A 24,952-nucleotide genomic window follows, 5' to 3' on the forward strand; every position below is an offset into this window, starting at 1 on the left:
TTGACGATACTATTGATCTTGATTACTGAATTTAGGGCACCTTTAATTTTTGTACCCAGTGAGTGCCACACTTACCTCACCCTAACCCTAGACTGAATTTTACGTATAAAAAGTCGAAGTTTTACAGAACAAACAAGCGCCCCGCAAATGCTGGTTTATCTTCATGACCTTCACTTAACTACCTGTGGTAGATCACTTGTGGACGGCTGTCTCTTTAACGCTGCCACGTTGTATCCCGTGAGCCCTTGCGCCCCACCGTGACCCATCGTGCCCGGCGCCTTCCGGCTGCGTCTTTGCAGCCCCGCCTCTTACGGCGCGTTCCTGATCATGGCGCAGGGGCAGAGCAAGTTCCAGGCGCGGAAGCCGGCAAAGAGCAAGGCAGCAACGGCCTCCGAACGGAACCGGGGCCCGAGGAAGGGTGGTAAGGAGCGAGCCGGACCGGCAAGTGAGGTAGGGCTGGGGGATGATGTGGGTCCGGAACTCCCCGGCCTCACGCGAGCGCGTCGTCTCTCCCCAGGTCGTGTTATCGCCCCCAAGAAGGCGCGCATCGTGCAGCAGCGGAAACTCCAGAAGGTGAGCGGAGGTGTGCGAGGCGCGAGGGATGGAGCCTGAGGCCGGCGCGGGGTACCGGGGATGGAGCCGAGGAGCGGCAGTGGAATACCAGGGATGGAGCCTGGAGAACTCTAAGCTTTCTGAGCACCAGTTTCCACCCAGTGCAGTGGGCACAGCAACATCACCTACTATTCAACGGGCCTCGTAGAAGGAAGGCCTGGCGCACAAAAGTGTTAAACACACATTGGTTGCTTTCGCTGTTGCTGCCCTCTTTAGTAGACCTCGGGAAGGGAGGTTGCGTGGGAAAGGAGTTGAAAACCCGGGCTTTGCAAGAAGGCAGTGCTGCACACAAATGGCAATTCCATCGACAGCTAATATTTTTTCATCTCGAGCCTCTTACCTGTGAAATGATCACAGTGGTAGCATCTTTCACCTAGAATTGGAAGGATTCGATGCCATAGGGCACCTGTAAAACTCTGGAACAGCACAGGGCACAAATTAAGCGTTGCGTCGGTTGTCATTTTTGTGGCTACCTTTAAATGCAGCTTTATATATAGGCGGGTAGGATTGAGCTTACAAAGAAGTTACGAAGAGGTTTAAAACTGGTTTTGGTGGAGTTAAAGCTGAGTTTGAATTGTACCTGACACAAACTAGTGTGTAAAATCTTGAGCAAACTGTTCGGTTTACCCAGAGGCTCGGTTTTCTCAGACCTGGGTACCCCCTGGCCTGCTTACCTCCATCTGGCAGTAGGAGGGGCTGTCTCATGGGCTTATCAAACTCAGCGTATCCTAAACCAAGATCCGGATCATCCTCTCCCTCTCCCCGACATGATCTTACCAGCCTTGATTCAAGAAGACTGTATTTCTCGATGCTGTAGTTATCGATTCCTCTCTCTTTCTCACATCTCGGTTGGATCCCATCAGTTTTGCTTCTGGGACTAAGCTAGAATCCCGCCCCCTCCCCATCTCCCATAGCAGCCACGAGGGGGCGCTGTTGAGCTCCCAAGCCAGGTCCCGCCCTCCGCTCTGAGCCCTCCGAGGCCCCCCTGCCTCTCTCAGGAAAAGCCCATGTCCTCCCCACAACCCGAAGCCATGCGTGGACCCGCCCTGTCACCTTCTTGCTCTGTGTCCTCCCTCCCTCCCATGGTCACTGGCCCATTAACTGGTCCTTGTCGCACCTCAGAACTTCACTGGCTGTGTCCTCTGCCCGGATTCTTCTCCCAGAAATCCACACGTCTCCTTTCCTCCAAATCAAGTTTGACTGAAAGCCTGGCTTCTGAGTGGCCATCCCTGATGGCACCCCTGCAGCACACACCCCTCACATGTCATCCCGTGTTTGTTTTATGCATAGCCGCATTTATGATCATCTTAACATAGTGTGTTGACATTTATGTAGTCCTCACACACACATTGAGCATCAGTTCTGTGAGGGCAGATATTTTTCTCTGTCTTTGCTCTTGTGACCCCTGTGTCCAGGCATGTGGTAACAGTCATTGGAACTCATAGGCGGGGGTGGGGGTTGGGAGCGGTTTGGGGAAAATGATTAAACTGCCAGTTTGGGACCCAAATACACTTGGGTTCTGATTCCTATGCCTTGGCTTGCTTATGTCGCTCAGATACCCAGTTCCCCCGTCTGCTAAATTGGGATGACATGGGCCAGGAGGGGGCTGCCCACCTAGAGGCTGAGGTCAGAGGTCCTGGGCACACCAGGTTCTGGTCTCCCGTGACTCCTGTGCTTTGGGAGTACTGCGCAAATGCCTTCGCCCTGCAGGAGCCTTGGTTTTCCAATCTGTAAAATGGGGGTAGGCTGGGGTACAGTGAGGAGAAGAGGTAAAAGCTGGACTTACCCCCAGCTCCCGGATTCAGGTGCTGTTCTGGGGGCAGTTGCTGAGTTGCTGATCCAGCCCCTGTGAGCTCTCAGCAGAGGGCAACAGGCCCACCCGCCCACCCTCGCCCCAGTCCTAAGCTCACTGCCCCGTGGTTGCCCCCTCAGGACCTGGAGGTTGGGATCCGGACGAAGATCGAACATGACGTGGTGATGAAAGCCAGCAGCAGCCTGCCCAGGAGGCTAGCACTTCTGAAGGCCCCTGCCAAGAAGAAGAAGGAGGCAGCCTCTTCTACCAATACCCATTCTTAGGGACACTGGCCCAGCGGGACCACCACTGCAGCCCCACCTCCGAGCTCAGACCTGCGCAGGTGACCCCCCTCCCCGAGCAGCACTGCTGGGGAGGAGCATGCGCCCAAGAGCCTGGGGTTCGCCTCACACTTCAGTGGGGGCCCAGCCTGTGAGCAGGTGGTCAGCAGGTCCGAAGTACACTAGTTGGCATCCCAGTGCATTGAGAACTCAGTGAGGGCTGGGAGGGTACAGTCACTGACTTGCCACGTTCCCCTCCCCATCCCCAGATCCTGTCTCCACCGGCTTAACCCAGAGCAATAAACCAGACTTTGCCATGCCTCTTGTGGTCATGTGATCCTGGGAGTGCGTGCCTGACCCGGGTCGGCCGGGACTTTCCACTGGAAACCAGCCACATGCCCAGGGAAGGACGGATGGGCTTCTGCTCCTGCAGCCTGGGAGGTGGGAAGGCTGCCTTCCTCCCTCCCACCCTGGGTGGCTCACATCAATCTCACTCACCTGCATGCCTTGCACAGGCAGGTTGCAATCTGGGTGACGCTGAGCCGCTGTCTTTGCAGGGAGGTAGCTCTCTTGGGTACAGTCAGCTGCTCCCTGGAGGTGGGTGGTGGTCCCCTGGAGGTCCATCCTTTCCCAGCCAGCCTCACCCACCCCAGGCTGGTTTTCTTGGTCCCACCCAGTGGGGTTCAGCACTTTTTGAACTACCAACATTTACAGAAAAAGCTAGGGACATCCATTGTGAAAAACACTTTGGTGGTTCCTCAGTAAGTTCACAGAGTCAGCACACAACCCTGCAATTCCATGTCTCCAAAAGAATTGAAAACCGCCTCCTACACACATGCTCACAGCAGCATTGCTCACAGTGGCCTAAAGGTAGAAACGACCCAAATGTACATCAACACCTGAGTGGGTAAGTGTAGTTTATCCGTACAAGAATTTTGCTCAGCCATGAAAAGGAATGAAGCCCTGACACATGCTACAACCAGAATGAGCCTCGAAAACCTGCTGAAGGAAGCCAGACAAAAGGCCACGTGACATACAATTCCATTACGTGAAACGTCCAGAACAGACAAGTCCACAGAGCACATGGGGAGTTACTGGGGGAGAGGGAAGGTCATCTCTGGGGGTGCTAGTTTTGAAGCTAGGTAGATTGTGAATGTGGTAAATGCCACTGAACCGTACACTTTCAAGTGATGAGTATTGTGAGTTTTAAGCAGAAAACAATTTCGTTCCCCCCAAAAATCCTAATTTACATCTCAAAAAATCAGTGTAGCAGCAAAGTCCAGATCTGATGGAAAGACTTTGCAGTTCGGTGTTTCCCCAGGCCCAGGGTTCGATTTCTGCAAGGGAAGGGGGGGCGAGGGAGCCTCTGACATGGGGCTGGAGGGCAGGGCTGTGGCTTGGCCTTGCAGCCTCCCAGGGCACACCCTTTCTAGAGCCCCACTTGGGCCACCTGCCCACCTCACAGCAGCTTCTCCCCTGAGCAGGCAGCTCCCACCCTTTGAGGTAGAGCTGTTGGGTATTCTTATTTATTGTGCAACTACTGTGTGCCAGCCTCTAGGCTAGCTAGTAGAGCAGAGAACTGACATTCCAGTGCAGAGAACAGAAAACAAGGAGACCCAAAGCTACCCCTCCCAAAACTCCCACCTTTGCCCTGTTCTGCCACCTGTGGTTCCCTACCTATCCTGGGCCACCGCAGAAAGCCCTTCTCTGTCCCCTGCTCCTTGAACTGGTCACTATGCCATTCCAGCATGTTTTCTGCTTTGCAACTTTGTCTTGTTTACCACTGTGTCTCCAGCACCTAGAATAATGCACAGTAGATGCTCCACGGACAAGTGTTTGTTGAAGGAAGGAAGAACTCCGTTCCTTTTTGCAAGGAAAATGTTGCTTTTCAATGAATCAGTTCTGATCATTCAATGCATTGTCTGCATGACGCACCCTTCCGGGATTTCCGATTCAGAACATCAGCTTTGAACTCTGAAACAGCACTGTGCGTAGTAAGCAACTGATAGCAACACAAAATCACTCTTATCTGTAGATGTGCAAATTCCATCCTGCCCCAGCCCAGGTTCTGTTCACCACACACACATACACCCTGCCCCCTGGAAAAACCAAGTGCCTCCGCACATCTGTTTACTCAAATACTCCAATCTGCATAGGTGCCTGTTTCCTAGATGCTTTTAAACCATGTGTAACATCTGTCTGGTTCCCACATTAATTCAATAAACATTTTAACATGTGTTTGTCTTTATATGGCTCTGAGAGTCATGGTTTCACTCACTTGGAAATTACCTTTTAACTTTTCTATCTAGAATCTCAGGGGGATAAGGCCTGGGACGCAGTGGGTTCCGGGTTCCTGCTGCTACCTCCCCCAGCCGCCAGGAGGTACCTACACGCCGGGCCGAGCCCACTGGGAGCCCGTGGCACCCAGGTGGCCTGGGACTCCTGTAAACGTTCCCTTTGACCCTCTGACGCCAGCCCCTCGGAGGAGGACCCCAGGGCCAGAGGAGAGGCAAGCAGGCATGACAGGTATGGGGTCTGGAATGCCAACCCACCTGTTCCCCCTTCACCTCACCCCGCAGGCCTCCCAAACAGCTTCATTTTTCCCATCGCTGCCCTGGGTGACTTCCCTCCCTCCATGCTGGTTCCTTCCACGTGCCCACAAAAGCCCCTCATTGGTGCAGGAACCAAGAACCCCAGACTTAGGAAAATCCCCACACTTCAAGTTTTCTGCCACTTTCTGGCTGTGTGACATCCTCAGTTCCTTTCACCTCTCTGAGCGTCACTTTCCCTATCTATTAAATGCAGACCCTAACACCCCTCCCTCAGTGTGGAGAATCTGGGAAGTGCGGTCGGGAGAGAGGGGAGCCCAGGGCTAGCCACTCCGCACTCGGCCGGTCCTCTCTGCTTGTCACCCAGGCCCTCTCCCCAGCACCAGCGCAGTCACTGGATGTGGCTTTTCAGGCACAAGTATTCCTGCCAAAGCCTTTTCCTCTCCTGCCTCCATCTTCCCCCTCTGCCTGGAATGCCTGTCTTTCCTGGCAGGGCCCTGACGCTTCACCCATAAACTTGTGTTCTAAAAGGGAAGAAAAGAAATGTAAGAAGCAAATCTTGCCAGCTGGGCAGGCCAGAGGGGCTGTGTTGGGACCAGGAAGTGAAACTGCCCCAGCTGGTTCCCTGCCTGACTCAACAGGGGCAGGGGTGCTGCAGGGGCTGCCAGAAGAGAGGGAGCCCCAGCAAGTTGGGGTGGGGGGGCCCTGTGTCCCCTTGTCTGAGCCACCAGGGTTACCCCATTTCCTGTGGGTCTCAAGGATATTTGGGTTTGGGGTCAGGAGCTGTGGATGCCTAGACAGTGAGCTCATGGCGGTCGGACGGGATAAATGTGGCTTCCATTTCCCTGAAGCCCAAGCTCACTGGCTACACCAAGAAGGGAGGACACTTGGGTAACTGGAAGCCCCTCCTGCCCCTCCTTTCCTCAAAATGTTGCTAGGAAGAGGGAAGGCTTGAAATAGGCCTAGAGATTCCATCCTGGGGACTGCTGTCCTCCCAGGGGCCCTCCTGACCTCCCAGGGTCACTGTGTAGCCTTGGGCACTTTCTGACCCTCTCTGGGCTTCAATCCTCTAATCTGAAAAATCAGAAAACTGGGAAAGAATATTGATGTTTCCCAAACTCTGTACATTTGATCCCCAGCCAATGTGACAGGACTACTCCACTCACAGGGCTTGAATAGTGGCCTCATCCTTTTCTGCTGTGGACCCTGGGGCCTTGGACAAGTAACCTGACCTTTCTGTGCTTTGGTTTTCTTGTCCACAAGATGGAGATGATGACAGTATTAGTATCTGTCATTAGAGAATAAAATAAAATAACACATCCTGCCTCTGTGATGACCTTTTCTGTTCCTCCTAAAGTCAACCTAGTGGCCTGGAGTGACTTCTGCGGCTCAACATCTTGAGACGCCCACTGCGGTGTTCTCAGGGACAGGACCTGCGCTTAGCTGACACAGCCATGTAGCAGATGCTGAAGGGGGCCACTGGTACAGGCAGACCCTGGGGCCTCTGTGCCAAGAGGGCAAACTTCTGCTTTGCTGAAACCCTTCCTGCCTTTCTCCCCACCTGTTACTCCTTCCCTATGGGCCTATCTTTGCCTCAAATGCTTTGCAAGAAAGGGACCTCCAGGAAGTCTAGGGCTTCCTAGTCTGGGTGACTTCAGGCAACGACTCCCCCTCTCTCCAAGTCTCAGTTTTTCTTCTCTGAGAAACGGAGATGACAGTCCCCACTTCACAGCACTGTTGCAAGGTTTAAACTTGGTAATATATGGGATCACCTAGATCACCTCATAAGCAGTCACACATTATGATTACTGTTGTTTCTATTGTTGTTGTGGCAGGCTGTGGTTCCTCAGGACCAGTGCTGTCCAATAGAAATTACAGTGCAAGGCACAAATAGAATTCTATAAGTGTCCTAATACCACATAAAATAAAACGATATAAAAGAAAACAGATGGAATTAATGTGTTTTATTTAACACAAACTTACCTAAAGTATTGTCACTTCAACATGTAATCAAAACGAAATTATTAATGAAATACTTTGCTTTTTTTTTTCCTACTAAGTCTCCAGAGTCCTCTCTGTGTTTTACATCGATAGCACAGCCAATAACTGGCCAATCCCACTTCAAGGGCTCAAAGGCCACTATGGCTGATGGTGACTGTAGTGGGTGGTGCAGATTGGAGGGAGTTTACTAAATGGTGGGTTGGGGACTGGCCAGAAAGTGCAGCTGTGACACTGAAAATTTCTGGAAGGAAAAAGCCAGTTTCCATAGGGAGAGGGGGAGCAACAATCTGACCAGTTAGTAGCCAACTTGGGTTTTTCCTGCTCTAGATCATTTCAACTGAATGGGGAGCAGAGCATGGGTTGCTGCGGTCCACAAGTTATAGATTGAGTGACTGCTGCATGCCAGGTGCTGTTCAGGGGCACTTGTTAGACAACAACTGCCTCTTGGGGCTCAGAGTGGAGAGCGGAGAGGCAGAAATCGAACAACTGCTGAAATAATAAAGACACGTAAGGGTAATGGAGAGAAGTGTGGAGAAGGGGAAATGCAGGATTCTCTAAGGATCGCGGTGTGGGGGGTGGGCGGGGCTGGTGGGGGCCTTGACACAGTGGGTCAGAAAAAATAATCAGAGGTGGTCGTATTTGACATGAATGACGTTGAATTTTATGAAATTGCCATTTTAGTAGGTCAAAAATGGTCGAAAACCAGCAATTTCATATGATTCAACGTCATATTTAGGTCATAGAATGGATTCGTTCTTAGTTTGGGACTCAGGGATGGGCTTGACATGGTTCCTAGAGAGGGAGTCCGCAGCCCCCATGAGCCCCACCCAGGAGCCTGAGATCCTCCAATCCACCAAAGCATTAAAACTGCACCCGGAGCCCAGAGAGGCTGAAAGAGTTTCTCGTGTCACACAGCGCAGAAGGAGGAGGGGCTGGGCCGCCGCCCCGGGATCTCGCCGCTCAGTCTCACTTCCCGGCCGAGCCGTGTTGATTGTCCCCTGGCGGTGCCCGGAAGCGACCCTCAGTAAACAATGCCGTGTGTGGGCGCAGCCCCAGCTGCCCCGGGCGCGCCGTCCAGCCTGAGGGGGGGTGGGGAGGAATGTTGTGAATGAACCCAGGACCCGCCCCGAAACTCCGCCTAAGGCCCAAGCCGCGGGGGGTCCTCCCACTGTGATTGGACTCCGGCGCCCCGTGATTGACAGCGTCGCTCGCTGAGCTCTCTTATTGGGCTGTTCCGAACAGACAGGCAACACATAAGGCGAATGAGCAGCGTGAACCTGGAGAAGGGTCTGGAGGTGCAGCCAATAGTGGAGGAGAGCCTCGGAGGCCGACGGGGGGGCCAATGGGGACGGGTGGCGGGGGCGGGACGACGGCGGAGGATAAAGCGGCGGCCGAGGCAGCTTCATTGTTGTGAAGAGTCTTAAAGGGGCCCCATCACCCGGCCGGCCCGGTGCGGGGCGGGGGTGGGTGCGGCTGGGGTCCGCAGGCGGCTGAACGCGAAGGAAGGACTGGAAGGCGGGCAGGGGGCGCGGGAGCTGGCAAAGCGGAGCGGGCATCGGACCGACCCCCCCGCAACCAGGCCCCGCCCCGGCCCCGGCCCGGCTGGATGGACCCCCCCGCGGCCAAGCGGAGCCGGGACTGCCCCGCGGGCCCGGAGGAACGCGACGCCGGGGCCGGGGCCGTGCGCGGCCGGGGCCGGCCCGAGGCGCTGCTGGACCTCAGCGCCAAGCGAGTGGCCGAGAGCTGGGCCTTCGAGCAGGTGACTGCGGGGGTGGGGGGGAGGAACGCTACCAACTCCTTACCCAACCTGCCTTCCCCTCCCCGTGTCCAAACTCCAGCCTCTGGACCTGCCTTAGAGGAGACACCCCCGGAGACCCCCTCCAGGATTCTTAACGCTACCCCCAAACACTCTTCATCTTCCCATTTCACTCCAAATCCTGTGACCCACCCACATCCTCTCTCCGCCATCCCTGTTCTCCAGCCTCCAGACCCACGGATGCCCTCAGCGCCCCTGATCCCAACTCAGGAACGCTTCCTTCTTCCCCTCCTGCCCCTTGGTCCTCTCACAACACTGAGGACCCTCTTTTCCCACCTCATCCCCCAATTAGGACACCCCATTCAATCCTTACTCTTGTCTCCAGCTCCTCCAAGCCGTTCCTGCTTCGGGCACCCCAGATCTCAGCCCCTAGAGACTCCAGTTCTCTGTCCTACACACCCAGTAGAGGACTTCCTCATTTCTACAGAATCCAGCGTCAAAACGCCCCTGTTTCCCCCTGTCTCCAGAACCCACCTGTCCTATGGGGAACCCCTCTCCTCCTCCAGAACCTTCCCTCAGGTATTTCTGGGGCCACCTCCCACCTGGAGATGGCTGCAGGGATTACTCCAGTGTAAGGGTCCCCCCAGCCATTACCCCCAATGTTCACCTTCCTCTCCCTCCCACCCCAGCCATCCCCCTCCTTCCAGAGGTTGGTAGCAAGGGTGGGGCCTGGGTCTTGGTACCTGGACAGGTGCATCCGGAACCCCACCTCTGTAACTTCCAGGGGTTCTTCCAAGGCCGGGCAGTTGGAAGTGCCCCTGTCCAGCTTCACTCGGGGCCCCTGAGGAGCTGGAGATGGGGCCCGGATCTGACCAAGCCTTCTGCAGCCCCTACAGCCTGTTTTATCTCTGGCTTTGGGGGTTATTCTTTGCTCCCTGGCCTCCCTGCAGTTAGGAAGTCTGCTGGGACTGATGGGTCTGGGCCAAGTGTGGATGGGGTAGGCTCTGATTCATGGCCTGGAAAACCCCTCCTTAGTCATCTGTCAACTGCCCCCGAGGCCTGGGCTTGTCACTGACCCTCCCACTTCCCCTTGAAACCCAGTATTGGGGGCTCTGGAAGGTCACTGACCCTTCACTCTGCATGAGACACCCAGAATAATCCTAAAATTATCTCCAGGGCTCCCATGCCCCTGCCCTGGCCAGGCCTGGTGCTGGGAAAGCTCTTACCCCACGAAAGCTCAAGAAATCCTCTGCAACTCTTTGGGAGTTGTTGCTCTCCTTCCCATTTTGAGGTAACTGGAGCACAGAGAGGTTGAGAAACTTGCCTAAGGTCACCCAGCCAGTAAGTACAAGTCCAGATTGGAACATAGGCTCAACCAGATCAGCTCACGGCCCAGAGCCCACAGGGGTGGCCAGGACACCCCTCCCTTCTTAGGGGCCCTTGGAAGGTGGTAAACAGAGCCTGTCATGGGATTCAAACCTCATCAGGTATGAGACCCTGAACAGGTGCATTGCCCAGGCTGCAAAATGGGGGGACAGTTGAAGCATTGAGCATGTAGGCTGAGACTATGAAGGCCTGCTCACTATTCTTGTCACTTTTGTCTTCCTTCCTCCTGCTGCCTCAAAGCCAGGGAGGAGGGACTACCTTACATCAGGAGCTGGGGACCTGAAATCCGGGGGGGAAGTGTAAGAAAGTTCTAGAACATTAACTGGGCCAGATGTTACTATAAGCACTTTACATATACTAATGCATATTTCATCCTCAAGATGCCCAGGAGACCGGTGCTATTAACATCTCGTCTCACACTTGAGGAAACTCAAGCTCAGAGAGGCAGAGTAACCCATCCAAGCTCATACTGCTTTGTAAATGACAGAGCCAGGATTCAAATGGGGGTTTCTAACCCATCGGCCTTTCCCACAGGTCGAGGAGCGGTTCTCCCGAGTGCCAGAGCCAGTCCAGAAGCGCATTGTGTTCTGGTCGTTTCCACGCAGTGAGCGGGAGATATGTATGTACTCGTCGCTGGGCTACCAGCCCCCAGAGGGCGAGCACGATGCCCAAGTGCCCTTCACCCGAGGGCTGCACCTGCTGCAGAGCGGGGCTGTGGACCGTGTGCTGCAAGTGGGTGAGTGCTTGCCCACCCCTGCCAGGGAGGTGGCCAGGAGGCCCAAAGCAGGCCTGGAGGAGGGGTGTGTTGGAGGGGAGCCTGAGCCAGGGGGAGGGGAGGTTCTAGACCTCCAGCTTTGCTGCCCAGGGAGGGTTGTATAAGGTATTGTGAGCTAAAGATCAGAGCTCTGCCTAGACCTCAGGCAGCAAGCTTAAGGAGTGGGGAGGGGAAGGATGGTGAACCAGAAAGTGGGGGAGGGGAGGCAGGCAGCAGGGCCCAGCTATGGTGCAAGGATTGGATCCCAGGTGGAGACCACTGTGGGGATTAGAGGTGGAGGCTGAGACAGGGTGATGGACTGCCCTAGACCTCAGGCTTTGGGCCCAATGGGGTTGGGCACAGGGCTCAGAAGGGTCAGAGGTTGAGCCAGAAGACAGGTGAGCCCTGGAACGCCACACCTGCCATGGGGGCAGGTCACGTCTCCCAGCTGGAACTAAAGGTGAAAGGTGGCCCTAGAGTCCTAGAGCTCAGACAGCTCAGCTGGTTGGGGAAAGAGGTGGCAGCACAGGAGGAGGGCAGGTCCGAGGCAGCATGGAGGAGCAGTTGTAAGCCAGAAGGGAGGGGAGGTTCAGACCTCAGGCAGAGGGACCCAGTGATGCTTTGGGGCCAAGGATGAGGGCCAGAAGTAAGAATGAGCCTAAACGTCAGGCAGTGGGGCCCTAGAGAGAGTTGGAGACAAAGATTTAGAGCCAGAGGTGAGAGGTAGTCTTATACCTCAGGCAGAGAGACTCAGGTAAAGGTTGGGATCAGAGGCTTATGGATGGCCTCAGACCTAAGGTTTAAGGTCTGATTTTAGAATCAGATGTGAGGGGGTGGTCTTAGACCTAAGGCAGTGGGGTCTAGGTGAGGGTAGGGAGCAGAGGTTTCAATCTAGAGGTGAAAGATGATTCTAGACCTCAGGCAGCAGTGCTTGGAAGGGGTTCAAGTAGAAACTGAGCCAGAAAGCAGGTGAGCCCTGGAATGCCACACCTCCCATGGGGGCAGGTCACGTCTCCCTGCTGGAGGCAGGGGCTTGGCCAGTATGACCCTCCCTGAACCCTGTCTGCCTGGGGGCCCCCTTGCCTGGACATGGCCCAGCAGGCCACAGGCTCGGCCACCTCTACCGGTATGAGGAAGCTGCCGCTGTCTCCTGCATGACGCAGCCAGGGCTGGCTGGGGCCTGAGCTACCCAACCAGTCCGATGAGCCTGGCATCTGGGCTCCCCAGGGGCCAGGGAGGGGCAAGGGGTGATAGGATGGCCTGGCCCCTGCCTGCCACATCAGCCCCTTGTCTCCAAGTGTCTCAGGCCTTTGGCATCTTCCCAGGAAGTTACAAGGCTGTTGGGGCCGTATCCATGGTAACCCAAGGGCTGAGAACACCATTAACATCATCACTAAAACAATATTATTCAGCATTAAAACATGAGCAGGCGTTGATTTAGGGCTTTCTGTATGCGAACAGTGCCCTAAGCACTTGCCAAGCATTAATCCTCGTTTAATCCTTACTCCAAACAGACGAGGAAGATGGTGGTATTCATTCCCATTTAATAGATGAGGAAACAGGCACAGAGGAGTTTAGTGACTTGTGCTAGGTTTCTGGCTGGGATTTGCACCTGCGTCTTGCTGTGCATCTCTTGGGTGACACAGTGGCAATGGTTTGGCTCTGGTCTTAGGGTTCCACCTGAGCGGAAACATCCGGGAACCGGGGGGCCCCGGAGAGCCTGGGCACGTCTACCACGTCTCCATCAGCTTTGACCGCTGCAAGATCACATCGGTGAGCTGCGGCTGTGATAACCGCGACCTCTTCTACTGCGCCCACGTGGTGGCCCTGTCGTTGTACCGCATTCGGCACGCCCGCCAGGTGGAGCTGCGGCTGCCCATCTCTGAGACGCTGTCCCAGATGAACCGGGACCAGCTGCAGAAGTTCGTGCAATATCTCATCAGCGCCCACCACACTGAAGTGCTGCCCACCGCCCAGCGCCTGGCCGATGAGATCCTCCTGCTGGGCTCTGAGATCAACCTGGTGAATGGTGAGGGCACCCAGGTTATGATGGGGGTAGTGGGGGCCCCGGTGTTGGGGACTTTTGCTGTGGAGTGCTCCGGTCCCTTTGATCGGTGAGTGGGTATGGGCAGTGCCATTGCGTGGGGTCAAGGTCACACACCTCTGTGTGCAACAGATTCTGGATTTGATGTGGCCCTGGACAGATGAATGCTCAGAAATCAGCCCACAGGGATATCCAGCCCCCTGGAGCGGGGGTGTCCCAAGAACACAGGAACAGGCCTGGGTTTGGATGGGTTCATGGGTCACATGGGATAGATGGATGAATGGATGGATACATAAGTGGATGAATGAACTAGTGATGTTTTGGGTGAGATGGATGGATGGGTGAACAGGTGGACAGGTGGACAGACCTATGGATGAGTGGGCGAACGGATGGGCGAACAGACAGACAGGTGGTTTTTCAGGTAGGATGGATGGAACTTTTGGGACAGGTTGGGCAATTGGAGAACTGGGTGATGACAGGCAGGTGGCTTGTCCCCGCAGCCCCAGCCTTAGCTTGCTCTCCCTCCCTCCCTACAGGCGCCCCAGACCCCACAGCGGGTGCGGGCATTGAGGACGCCAACTGCTGGCACCTGGACGAGGAGCAGATCCAGGAGCAGGTGAAACAGCTGCTCTCCAACGGTGGCTACTACGGTGCCAGCCAGCAGCTACACTCCATGTTCTGCAAGGTGTGCGCAGGCTCAGAGGGCAGGGGTCTAAAGGCCCTGACGCCAGCACTCCTTCCTCACTGCCCCATCCCTGGCACAGGTGCGCGAGATGCTGCGGATGCGGGACTCCAACGGGGCGCGCATGCTGATCCTCATGACTGAGCAGTTCCTGCAGGACCCGCGCCTGGTTCTGTGGCGGCAGCAGGGCGCAGGCATGACAGACAAGTGCCGGCAGCTGTGGGATGAGCTGGGTAAGGGCTGGGGCACATAGGCAGTGGGGCCGAGGCTCCCATGGGGGGTCTGGCTTCTGGCTCTTGCCACCCCCAACCCGACATTAGAGTCTGGCCCCTGAATCCTTTGTCCATTCATCAGCACCTTCAACGTCCAAGGCACTGTGCTGAACACTGGAGCTAGAGCAAGAAATGAGAGATTAAACACCTGCCCTCATAGAGCTGACACCTGATAGGGGAGACAGACCAGAAAACACCACATACCCATTCGACCAGGAGTTCACATCCTCTTTTCCATAAGGGCTGGATAGTCAGTAGTTTCAGCTTTGAGACCATTTGCTCTATGTTATGACTCCTCAGTTTTGCCCGTTGTAGTAGTAAAGCTCCCACAGACCCACGTCACTGAGCAAGCACTGCAGCATTCCCGCAAAACTTTACTTGGAAACACTATTCATTTGAACTTCATATCATGTTCACGGGTCACAAAATACTATTTCCCACCCACCAGTTTAAAATGTCAAAATAAGAATCTGAGTTCACGGGCTGTTCAAAAACAGGTGGTGGGTTTGATTTCCTCCACTGGCAGTAGTTTACTGACCCCTGTGGTAGATCATGATAAATGTGATAGGGGAAAAAAAAACAGTGGGAAGAGCCTGGTGACCGGGGTTCAAATCCTGCCTTGTGACGTCCAAGCTGTGTGACCTTGAACAACTGATCTTACCTCTCTGTGCTGTGAAGGGACTAGCAGTTGCAGAGGCTGGAGATGAGAGTTAAGCACAGAGCAGTGCCCAGCATACAGTAGCCGCTTCTTAAGTGTGTGCTGCTATGATTGGTATGCATGTGACCCCTCCCCCATGCCATGTTCACTGTCCTCTCCAGGGGCCCTGTGGGTGTGTGTCGTCCTCAGCCCCCACTGCAAACTGGAGGAGCGGGCAAGCTGGCTCCAGCTGCTTGGCAAGTGGGACAAACTGGACGTGTGCCCCCTGGAAGAAGGCGACTACTCTTTTGATGAGCCCAGCTTACAGTCAAGCTCAGCCCTCAGCCCAGGTAGGAGAGGGGTCCCCAAAGCCATCACCACTGCCTGTGGCCCAGCCTCCCCATCATGGCGCTTGGGGGAAGGCAGGGGGAGCCCTAGCCCGTGCCTGTCCTCGCCAGGAAGGGGGTGCCCAGGGCAGGGAAGTGGGCAGCTAAAGGGACAGTGAAGTGAAATACTCAAGACACCTGTAGTTCTGGGCTATTCGCCTGACCCAGGCTCCTCCTAGCCATGGAGGCCAGGGTTGGAGAAACTGAGTTGCTGAGAAGAGACAGGTAAAAAGAGGCAGAGATGGAGAGAGAGAGAAAGAGAACAGAGTTTGGGGAGAGGACGGACAGACAGATAAAGAGTTATTTAATTTCAGTCGTCCATCCATATGAGGGGCTATAACAGCTCCCCTGACAAACACATGCATTGTACACACATACGCACCTCTGAAGGGCTTCTGTCAGGATTTGGTAAGATGACACTGCCCCATCACTGCACCCAGATTTTAGCCCCAAGTTGGCATTCAGTGCAGGGAGCTGACCACAGCCCAACTGTCAGGGCCCCCCTCACCAGGCCACACTGCACCCTTCATACAGGCTCGGAGGAGGAGGAGGAGGAGGAAGAGGAGGTGGCTGCTGGTTCCCGCCACACTGTGTTTGGCCGCGCCCTGCAGGCTGGATCTCTGCACTGGAGCGATACTCACCTGCAGAAGATCCTAGCCAGTGACTCCGATGGCTCCAGCCTCACAAGCAACATGAGCAGTGACAAACCAACCTTCGACTTCCAGGGACACCCAGTCTGGCTGGGCGAGCCCTTTCCCACTGCCTGTGCCCGTGTGGATACCCTACGTGCCCACGGATACCCCCGCCAGGCCCTGCGGCTGGCCGGTGCCATAGTCAACACACTCCGGCTACAGCAGCGACATCAGCTTGAGATCTACAAGCAGCAGAAAAAAGGTGGGCACCAGTATTATCATCATGTCCTGGGGGCTGTGGCAACCCAGAGGGTCTATGGGTACCACTCCGGGCCCCACGAGGAAAACTGAACCACTCTAAGGTGTCTTGAGCAGAAAGGGGAACGAGGGCTAGGAATCCCACTGGAAGGGCTGCAGAATTAAATATCAGGCTGCTTAGGTTTAAGAACTGGAACTTCAGATGCACAGAGATAGCAACAAACTGCTGACAGTGAGCTCAGCAGCCTACAGCCCCTGGAGGGGGCAGTCCCCAAGAGGACACCCAGAACCTGCTGGCACAGCATCATGTCTGTACCCTTTGGAGAGCCATACACCTGCTCATGGCTGCTGCAGGAGAATAATGGTCTCATCCTTTCCTACCTTCCATACCTCACACAAAGGAGTCTGGGAAATGTTTCTAAGCTTCCAGCCCCTGCAGTGCAGGGGTGGGTACCAGCCGCATGGCTTTCAGGAAAGGAACGTGGACTCAGTGTGACTAGATCTTCCGATTTTTCAAGACAGGCCAGAAATCTAGATTATTTGATATGGAATTTCTGATTTTTAATCATGGGCAACAAATTCAAATTTGTGTTAGTTAAAAAACACACTGTGTGGGCCAAAAAAAGGGCATGTTTTTGGACTAGATATGGGGAGCAGGAGGGAGGCCTCGATTTGGGTTCCCTGGGTAGTGGGTTGGGTTGATGAGTCAGTTATCAGGAAATTAAAAACAGGGTGTAATGGGGAAATAAGAGCTCTGCAACCCAGGCAGAGTCCTGACCTCCTGACCCAGCTTAAATGAATAGGGAAAGCCCCCTAGAGGAGGTGAGTGCTACACTAAGATCTTAATGTTGTATTGGAGTTTCCCAGGATAAAGGGAGGAACAGTGTTCCAGGAAGAAGGAACAGCGTGGGTAGGAACCCAGAGGCAAGAGAGAGCACAGCTGTGGGAGACGGGGGGAGGTGCTTCCAGACAGGGCAGGTGGTGACCATGGGGCCCAAAAAGCTGGTCCTTGGGGTCCCTGAAAGCTGGTTGAGCTTGAGAAAGGTGGGAGGAATTAAGGATTATAAGGATGACAGTGACACTGGTTGGGTGTTTCAGAAAGTGCCCAGGTTGATTTCTGTGTCTTGCCAGGCCCAGGTCTGGCTGTGAGACAGGAAGCAAGGGCTGCTACACAGCTCAAGGGACAGAGAAGGTGGCTGCAGCAGGCTGGGCAGGTGGTGGGTGGTTCCTGGGAGATCCGGCTACAGGTGCAGGGAGAAGAAGCCCCCTGCCCCCAAGCTTGGGGGAGGAGGCAAGCATTGAATCCTTCCTATTGCCTGCAGTGCTGCTGCAGAAAGGCTATACCTACATCACCAACAAGGAAGGATGGGTGGGCCACCCCCTGGACCCCATTGGCTGCCTCTGCAGGGCGCTCCTGGAGGCCTGTCGTGTGGAGGAGGAAACGCTTGCCCTTTACCCAGGTACCCACGTTAGGGACCCCTGGTAGAAGTGGGGATTTCCCTGCCCCGTCTCCCAGGACCCTGACCTGGGAGCATAGTGAGGCCATGCCCCTATCATTGTCCGCACCCTTGACCTGGCCACGCCCCCTGGCCCATGCCAGGAGCCAGCAGACCCAGCTTCTCCGGGAAGTGAGGTCACCATAGGCCTATCTGCTGGTAGAGGTGGGCCACACCCCCTGGTCTCCCCCAGATGCCAGCCTCCCGTCCTCATGCTTGAGCTCTAGGTCCACCTCCAGCATCCCTGATGCCCATCTTCCACAGACTCAGGCCCTGAGAAGCGGAAGGTGGCCTACCAGCATGTGCCTGTGTCTGGGAGCCCTGAGGAGTCCTACTTGGCGCTGGCACTGGAGGTGGCACTGCTGGGTCTGGGGCAGCAGCGGGCCCTGCCCGAAGGGCTGTATGCCCAGGACAAGGTGGTGCGCAACGAGGAGCAGCTGCTGGCGCTGCTGGAGGAGGTGGAGCTTGATGAGCAGCTGGTACAGGTGCTGCGCAAGCAGGCGGGGCAGCTGCTGGAAGGTGAGGCCCCGTCCCCACGCCCGCCTGTTTCCAAAGGTGGGGTCCTGCCCCTGTCCCCCTGTGGCCTGGTTGCCGCTGGATGGGGAGGCCCGCCTCTCGCCCCACTTGTTGGTCCTTACCGTCGGGCTCCTACTCCGGCATCTCCCGAAAGGTGAGCTCCAGCTCTAGGCCCCGCCCTCTGGCAGGTGCTGGCCGCGGGTAATTGCCGTGGTGAGGCCCTGCCCCCTTCACATTGGAGCCAATGAGCTGAATCGCTGGTGCGCAGCTGGACTCCTGGCTCTGCGCAACGTCCTACCACTTGAGGCCCCTACCCCGTCAAGCGGGCGTGGGGCTCGCTTGGCCCCTCTGCCCTCCCGCCGCCCCGGGGCAGGGGCAGCCCCGCTCCACCCGGAGCGAGTCCTGCCTCCTAGGGTCTCCTCTTACTCGGATTTTCCAGCACATTTCTGTCCCAGTCCTGCGCCCTCACTCCCAGGACTAATCAAGACCCTGGCCCTAGCCACTCAATCCTGGGGTCGGCCGTCCCCTACGCGGATCCTGGGGCTGCGGAGACCCGGGGAGGGGCGGAAGTGAGCCCTCACCTGGGTGCTGAGCTCAGGCTGCCCCTGCAGGAGGTCCCTTCAGCGGCTTTGGAGAGGTGCTGTTCCGGGAAAGCGTGCCCATGCACACCTGTGCCCGCTACCTGTTCACTACGCTGCTGCCCCATGACCCTGACCTGGCCTACCGCCTCGCGCTGCGGGCCATGAGGTGAGGACAGGGGGCTGGGCAGGATTGAAGGGTGGGAGGTGACCTCCGAGCCCTTCCTCTCGCCTGAACTCACAGCTTCGGTAATTCAGCCCCTCACACGCTGGCATTTCAGGGTGCCTTGTGCTTTTGATTATTAAATGTAAACGTGTAATACTACTTTGAATTTGACAGATACCCACATGGCATAGAATTCAGTCCTTTTCTAGGCAGTTTTGTCCCAAACCGACTCAAGCCTCTCTGGAAGTACACAGGGTTACCACTTATCTGTCCTGCCAGAGTTGAGATTTCTGCAAACCTGTAATTTGGTGATTGAAAGTCAGTCTTCCTTTTATACCCAAGATACATCCTTTGCCTATTGTTTGCATCTTGTTTTCATTGAACCTTGCATCTTAAAGGCTTGATTCTCTCATATAGCACGTGAACCACGGGAAGGATGCACCATAAAGAACCTATTTGGGGCTGATAGACATTTATGCCATTTCCAAAAAAACACGTTGCAGTAAATAACCCCAGTTTTTCAGCTTTGCAAACCCACAGCATTGCTGGCCCGAGAGGGGAGACTCCGGCCAAGGCAGGAGGCCTCCCGGAGTGGATGGGGTCTCCGGCCTTGCCTCACTGTGGGCTCGCTTCTCCCCGTCCTCGCAGGCTGCCCGTACTGGAGACAGAGTTTCCTACTGGGGAACCTCACCCCAACCTGCTAGACTCCATCGTGAGCAACCGCTTTCCCCGCTGGTTCATCCTTGGCCACCTGGAGACACGCCAGTGCGAGCTGGCCTCTGCCATGCTGACAGCTGCTAAGGGTGAGGATGGCGGTGGCCCCCCAACCCCCTGTCCCTCCTCTGCCTCCTTTCCCTCATTCCTCCTCCCTTCTTTTTATCCTTTTACCCAATTCCAGTTTCCCTTGACCACTTTCTATATGTACCAGGCCCTGTCCCAGGTGCTGAGGAAGCCACAGCAAACAAAACTGTCCCAAATCCCATGTACTGTGCTCTGACATTCCAGTAGGGGCTCATGTAGTAAGTGAGCAGGCATTAAGTGCCGCAGAAGGAACAAGGCAGGTTGACATTTAAGCCAAGAAGTGAGGGTGAGTCACAGCAGAGCAGTGCCAGTATCTCATACCTTAGCTCAGGCCACCATAACGAAATACCACAGACTGGGTGGCTTAAACAACAAATATTTATTTTCTCACAGTTCTAGAGGCTGGAAGCCCAAGATCAGGTGCTCGCATGGTCCATTACTGGTGAGGAACTCTATTCCTGGCCTGCAGACGGCCACCTTCTTGCTGTGTCCTCACATGGAGGGAGGCTGGTCTCTCTTAGAAGGACACTAATCCCATCATGGGGACCCCACCCTCATGACCTCACCTGAACCTGATTGCCTCTCAAAGGCTCACCTCCAATATACCATAACACTGTGGGTCAGGGCTTCAACATACCAATTTTGGGAGGGCACAGTTGATTCCAGAGCATCTGGGAAGACATTCCAGGCAGAGGGAACAGCCAGTGCAAAGGCTCTGAGGCTGGACTGTGCCTAGTGTGTTTGAGGACCACAGCAGGCCCATGTGGCTGGAGTTGAGGGACAGATTATGGAATCTGGGCGAATGATGATAATAGTAATAAAAGCCCACACGTGTATAGCTCTGGCCTTGTTAAAGCCTTTACAAATATGGGCTCACCATGGCCCTGTGAGGTGGGTACCTTTGTGTTACTACCCATTGTACAGATGGGGCAGCCACAGACAGGGAGGTGGAGGAACTTGATGAGGGTTGCACAGCTGGCTAGTGGCAGAGCAGGGACTTGAACAAACCCTGGCATTCTGCATCCAGAATTGATGCCCTTGATGATTAGGGATACCCAGGTGGCTTTCTGCTGGGGAGAGGAGAGAAGAAGAGAGTGTCAAGAGTGGTCTGGATCCTCACAGAACCATAGCTGGGTGCATCTCCACCCATGCGGGCTCACACGTGTGCACCTTGGTGAAGGACCCTATGTGGACAGGTCAGGCCGCGGCAGGAGCTTGGGCAGGTATGCCAATGGTGTCCTCCCTCCCTTCAGGAGACCCCAAGTGGCTGCACACAGTACTGGGCTCCATCCAGCAGAATATCCACTCACCTGCCCTGCTTTTCAAGCTGGCACAGGATGCCTGCAAAACGGCCACTCCAGCCAGCGCTCCACCGGACACCACGCTGTTGGGCATCGCGCTGGAGCTGGGCCTGCAGGTGAGGGCAGCGGGGAGGATGGGCAGGAGGAAGGCTGTGGGAGGGCAGGGCCTGAGCAGGGGGGCTGTCTCTGAGGGCGGGGCCTGAGTGTGAGTGGCACCTCTGGAGCTGGGCCTGTATGTTAAGGTGATGCGGCTGAGGAGGCAATTAAGGAGCTTTCTTGGGGGCGGAGCCTGTAGGGATACCCGGCCTGAGGGTGGGGGTCACTGGAGGGGCAGGGCTTTGGGAGGTTCCTAAAGGGTCAGGAGCCACCTCTGGGGCTAGCCCCAGGGTCTGGGCCAGGGTTGTTCCGCTAGAGCAAGTCGGAGGCCCCGTGGGTTCACCTGGTAGGTGAGGAGTCACCTGCAGGGTGTGGGGCCTGGCCGGGGGGCCTGAGTCAATTGGCAGATACGGGTCTCACGGGAGCGGGGCCTCAGAGGGCAGCCAGAGGAAAAAAAGACAATAAGGAACAGTTTGGGGCAGGCTTGCAGGGGTGGGCAGGAGCTTCCCAGGTAGGGTTGACAAGCAAAGGGCCCACCGGTAGCAAAATTGGCCTCCAACAGCCTCCTCAGGGTGGGGGGTAGGCATGATGGGGGTGCTGCTTCAGAGGTGACCCTGCTCCTTAGGGGGCTTCCAGAAGGTAGGGTCCACCAGACAGGACCTGGGGGTGGTGCCTCCAGGGAGAGGCAAGCAAGGAAGGGCCTTAACAGGGTTGGGACTTGAAGAAGGTGAGGCTATACTACAGGGCAGGTGCTTTGTTTGGGGATGCAGGGGGGAATCTGACATGAAGCATGGACTTTTCCAGAGAGGACGGACAGCTTGGTTTGTTGTCGGGGTAGGATCCTGGGGCCTCAGAGTAACACCAAAGCAGTAACAGTAACGGCTGGTGTCAGCTGAGCACTTTGGAGCACTATATAAAGAGCTCTACTCACATAACTGTGTTCAGTCCTCACAACTACCACATGAGGTGCTGTTTTTATCTCCATTTTATAAAAGAGGAAACTGCAGCCCAGAGAGAGGAGACCACTTGCCCAGACTGTGTGTATGTATGGCTTACTGATACAACCCTTGAGTTTCAAGCCTCCCTGGACCCCTCAGGATCCCAGACGCCCCCTCTATAGGCCCATGCAAGGTCTTGGGTGACCCCCTTCTCTCCTGCCTCCTGTCCTGCAGGTGATGCGGATGACCTTGAATACCATGACCTGGCGGCGGAGGGAGATGGTGCGCTGGCTGGTCAGTTGTGCCACCGAGATCGGTGAGAGTCCCCAAGGAAAACTGCCACCCACCTCCGTGTGGAACTGGATTGGCACGAGAGAGAAACGGCCTTTTCCCTGGGTCCTGCCCACGCTTAGGGCTAGGCCGGGAGGGAATGTCGGGCAGGGGCACTGAGCTGGAAAAAGGCCTGGAGGCCAGCCAGTTAAAGTGACTTGGAGAAGGTACAAGGCCTCCAAAGCCTAGCCCCCCACACACAGTTCCCACCCAGTCCAGCTGCCCCCACACCTTTGGAAAGGGAAAATGCATCTCTGTCCACCTTGGGCTGGGGACAGAGGAGGTGCGTCTTCAGCCCCGGCCTGTGGGGGTGGCGGTATCAGGGTAAACCCATGCACCCACATACATGTACCTGCCCCTCTTCCTGACCAGTGTCACCCTGTCACCTTCCCAGGCCCACAAGCCCTGATGAACGTCATGCAAAACTGGTACTCTTTATTCACACCGGTGGAGGCAGCCACCATCGTCGCCGTGACGGGCACCACTCATGCCACGCTGTTGCGGCTGCAGTTGGATGCGCCCCGACGGGAGGAGCTCTGGGCCTGCGCCCGCACCCTGGCTTTGCAGTGCGCCATGAAAGACCCACAGAACTGTGCCTTGCCCGCCCTCACCCTGTGTGAAAAGAACCATGCGGCCTTTGAGGCTGCCTATCAGATCGTGTTGGACGCCGCGGCCAGTGGCCTGGGCCATGCCCACCTCTTCACTGTGGCCCGCTACATGGAGCACCGTGGCCTGCCACTGCGGGCCTACAAGCTGGCGACACTGGCCCTGGCACAGCTCAGCATCGCCTTCAACCAGGACAGCCACCCCGCCGTCAACGATGTGCTCTGGGCCTGCTCGCTCAGCCACTCGCTGGGCCGGCACGAGCTCTCGGCCATCGTCCCCCTCATCATCCGCAGCATCCACTGTGCCCCCATGCTCTCCGACATCTTACGCCGCTGGACCCTCTCAGCACCCGGCCTGGGTCCCCTGGGGGCCCGCCGGGCTGCCAAGCCACTGGGCACAGACCGGGCGCCGCTCTCTCAACTCCTAGATGCTACGGTGGCGGCCTACATCACCACCAGCCACTCCCGCCTCACGCACATCAGCCCGCGGCACTATGGCGACTTCATTGAGTTCCTGGGCAAGGCCCGCGAGACCTTCCTGCTGGCGCCTGATGGGCACCTCCAGTTTGCCCAGTTCTTAGAAAACCTCAAACAGACGTACAAGGGCAAAAAAAAGCTCATGCTCTTGGTGCGGGAGCGTTTCGGCTGAGGGGCAGTGGACAGGCAGTGGGGGAAACCCCTCCTGTTGCCCCTGCCTCAGTGACACTTGCTCTCCACTGGGGACCTCAACACTGGAGGCACATATGGCATTTCAGTATTAAGTCAGGGACGGGGCCCAGCTGGAGCTGGCTAGGTCGTCTTGCTTGCTGTTCCCCCCACACCCTGCTGGAGTGGGGTGGTGTCCTGCCGTGTGCATGCCTAGAGTACGTGAGACCCAAGGATCAGAAGCCATACCACCACCCAGAAGCCTGAAAGGGTGTGTGTGCTCAGGCAGCTGGTATGACCCTGCTTTAGCACCCCAAAAGCAATAGGCAGGCTCTCCCTCCCCAAACTAGCAGGCGTGGCTTGGACTAGGTGTCGGGGCTGGAAAGTACCACTTGCCAGAAACCAGCTCTCAAAGTCAGTGTAACAGACCCTCCCTGCACCCTGCTCTGAGTGGCTTAGGGGACTTGCATAGGGCATCTAAACCTCCTTTAGGACCCTCCCCTCACTGCCTCAGGGGCCCTGTTCTGCAGGCCAGTGCCCCCTCCAGGCTGCCCAGCTGGGACCAATGGCTCACTCCCACTGAAGGATTTGAAGAAAGAGGCCTCAGGCTTCAGCCACATACCTCACCCCCCCACCCCCAGCCAGCCAGCACTCCCATTCCTGTGGGTGCCAGGGTCCCAGGCAGGGACCATGGCTTTGGGGTGGTCATTGCTGTCCCTCCCCTTAACTGCTAGTCACTGGACATACAACTCAGGAACTGAGCCAGGCTTATGGTGTCCTCCAAACCCCGTGTCAGGGAAGAGGAGGGCCAGGGACCCCTGCCCCTGATCTAGGAAGGAAAGAGGCTGGCATCTTGGCATTTTCTGGCTCTGTCCCCCTTTTCTTCCTCTGTCTCCCTGCGCCACCCCTTCATCTTCCTCTCTATTTCTCTCCATTCAGCCTGTCTTTCTATTTGTGTCCCTAAGTCCCAGCTGATGTATCTTTGGCCTCCCTTCCCCCTCTCACTTTGGCCCAGCGGGGAGGGGGGAGAGTGCCCCACCCCTAATCAGCCCCCACTATCTTTCTTCTCTTGTAATTAAGGACAAAGATGTGTCATTTTGTAACTTTTTTCTATTTATTGAACTGTATATTGTATTTCCTTTTCCTTTTTTTTTAAAGATTGAACATAGCTTTTTCTTTTGAGAGACAGGTGTGTTCCCTGACTGCCACCGGACCCGTGTTCCCTCCACAGAAAAAAATCTCTGGCCTCTGCTGCTCTGAGCACAGCTTCGAGCAAGGGGTGGAATGGGAGCGACTGCTGGGTTTCTCCAGTCATAGTGTGAATAATAGCAGATCTGTCTACAGAGCTCACCATGAGTAAGCTCTGCACTGAGGGCTTTACACCCATCACAACAGCCTTACGAGTTGGGAGGATTATCATTACTATTTTACACACAAG

General features: G+C 55.9%; 2 protein-coding genes across 3 annotated transcripts; both read left to right on the top strand.

Moving 5' to 3' along the window:
• Nucleotides 1-271: 271 nt before the first annotated feature.
• Nucleotides 272-3,004, top strand: C12H19orf53 (chromosome 12 C19orf53 homolog). Its single transcript, XM_036879622.2, has 3 exons — nucleotides 272-421; nucleotides 518-573; nucleotides 2,545-3,004. The coding sequence occupies exons 1-3, from the start codon at nucleotides 328-330 to the stop codon at nucleotides 2,686-2,688; spliced, it is 294 nt and encodes a 97-aa protein (XP_036735517.2). The 5' UTR covers nucleotides 272-327; the 3' UTR covers nucleotides 2,689-3,004.
• A 5,595-nt stretch (nucleotides 3,005-8,599) lies between these two features.
• On the top strand, nucleotides 8,600-24,683 carry ZSWIM4 (zinc finger SWIM-type containing 4). Of its 2 annotated transcripts, none has more exons than XM_036878775.2 (14): nucleotides 8,600-8,994; nucleotides 10,912-11,113; nucleotides 12,804-13,160; nucleotides 13,712-13,860; nucleotides 13,940-14,090; nucleotides 14,949-15,116; nucleotides 15,687-16,046; nucleotides 17,365-17,502; nucleotides 17,803-18,057; nucleotides 18,666-18,801; nucleotides 19,447-19,601; nucleotides 20,853-21,016; nucleotides 22,169-22,250; nucleotides 22,659-24,683. In XM_036878775.2, the coding sequence occupies exons 1-14, from the start codon at nucleotides 8,842-8,844 to the stop codon at nucleotides 23,516-23,518; spliced, it is 3,330 nt and encodes a 1,109-aa protein (XP_036734670.2). In that variant the 5' UTR covers nucleotides 8,600-8,841; the 3' UTR covers nucleotides 23,519-24,683. The 2 variants fall into 2 exon arrangements, with proteins under 2 accessions (XP_036734670.2, XP_057346144.1); XM_057490161.1 differs by having other exon boundaries at nucleotides 8,601-8,994; nucleotides 14,949-15,127; nucleotides 15,701-16,046.
• Nucleotides 24,684-24,952: the final 269 nt, after the last annotated feature.

The sequence above is a fragment of the Manis pentadactyla genome, chromosome 12 (assembly GCF_030020395.1).
Source record: "Manis pentadactyla isolate mManPen7 chromosome 12, mManPen7.hap1, whole genome shotgun sequence".
Lineage (NCBI taxonomy): Eukaryota > Metazoa > Chordata > Mammalia > Pholidota > Manidae > Manis > Manis pentadactyla.

Excerpts from the sequence above, each read along its gene's own strand:
- ZSWIM4 (XM_036878775.2), top strand. The coding sequence starts at position 8,842 with ATGGACCCCCCCGCGGCCAAGCGGAGCCGGGACTGCCCCGCGGGCCCG. Across the intron at positions 13,861-13,939 it reads TACACTCCATGTTCTGCAAG|GTGCGCGAGATGCTGCGGAT; the intron begins GTGTGCGCAGGC and ends TCCCTGGCACAG. Across the intron at positions 22,251-22,658 it reads CAGTTGTGCCACCGAGATCG|GCCCACAAGCCCTGATGAAC; the intron begins GTGAGAGTCCCC and ends TCACCTTCCCAG.
- C12H19orf53 (XM_036879622.2), top strand. The coding sequence starts at position 328 with ATGGCGCAGGGGCAGAGCAAGTTCCAGGCGCGGAAGCCGGCAAAGAGC. Across the intron at positions 422-517 it reads CCGGGGCCCGAGGAAGGGTG|GTCGTGTTATCGCCCCCAAG; the intron begins GTAAGGAGCGAG and ends GTCTCTCCCCAG. Across the intron at positions 574-2,544 it reads AGCAGCGGAAACTCCAGAAG|GACCTGGAGGTTGGGATCCG; the intron begins GTGAGCGGAGGT and ends TTGCCCCCTCAG.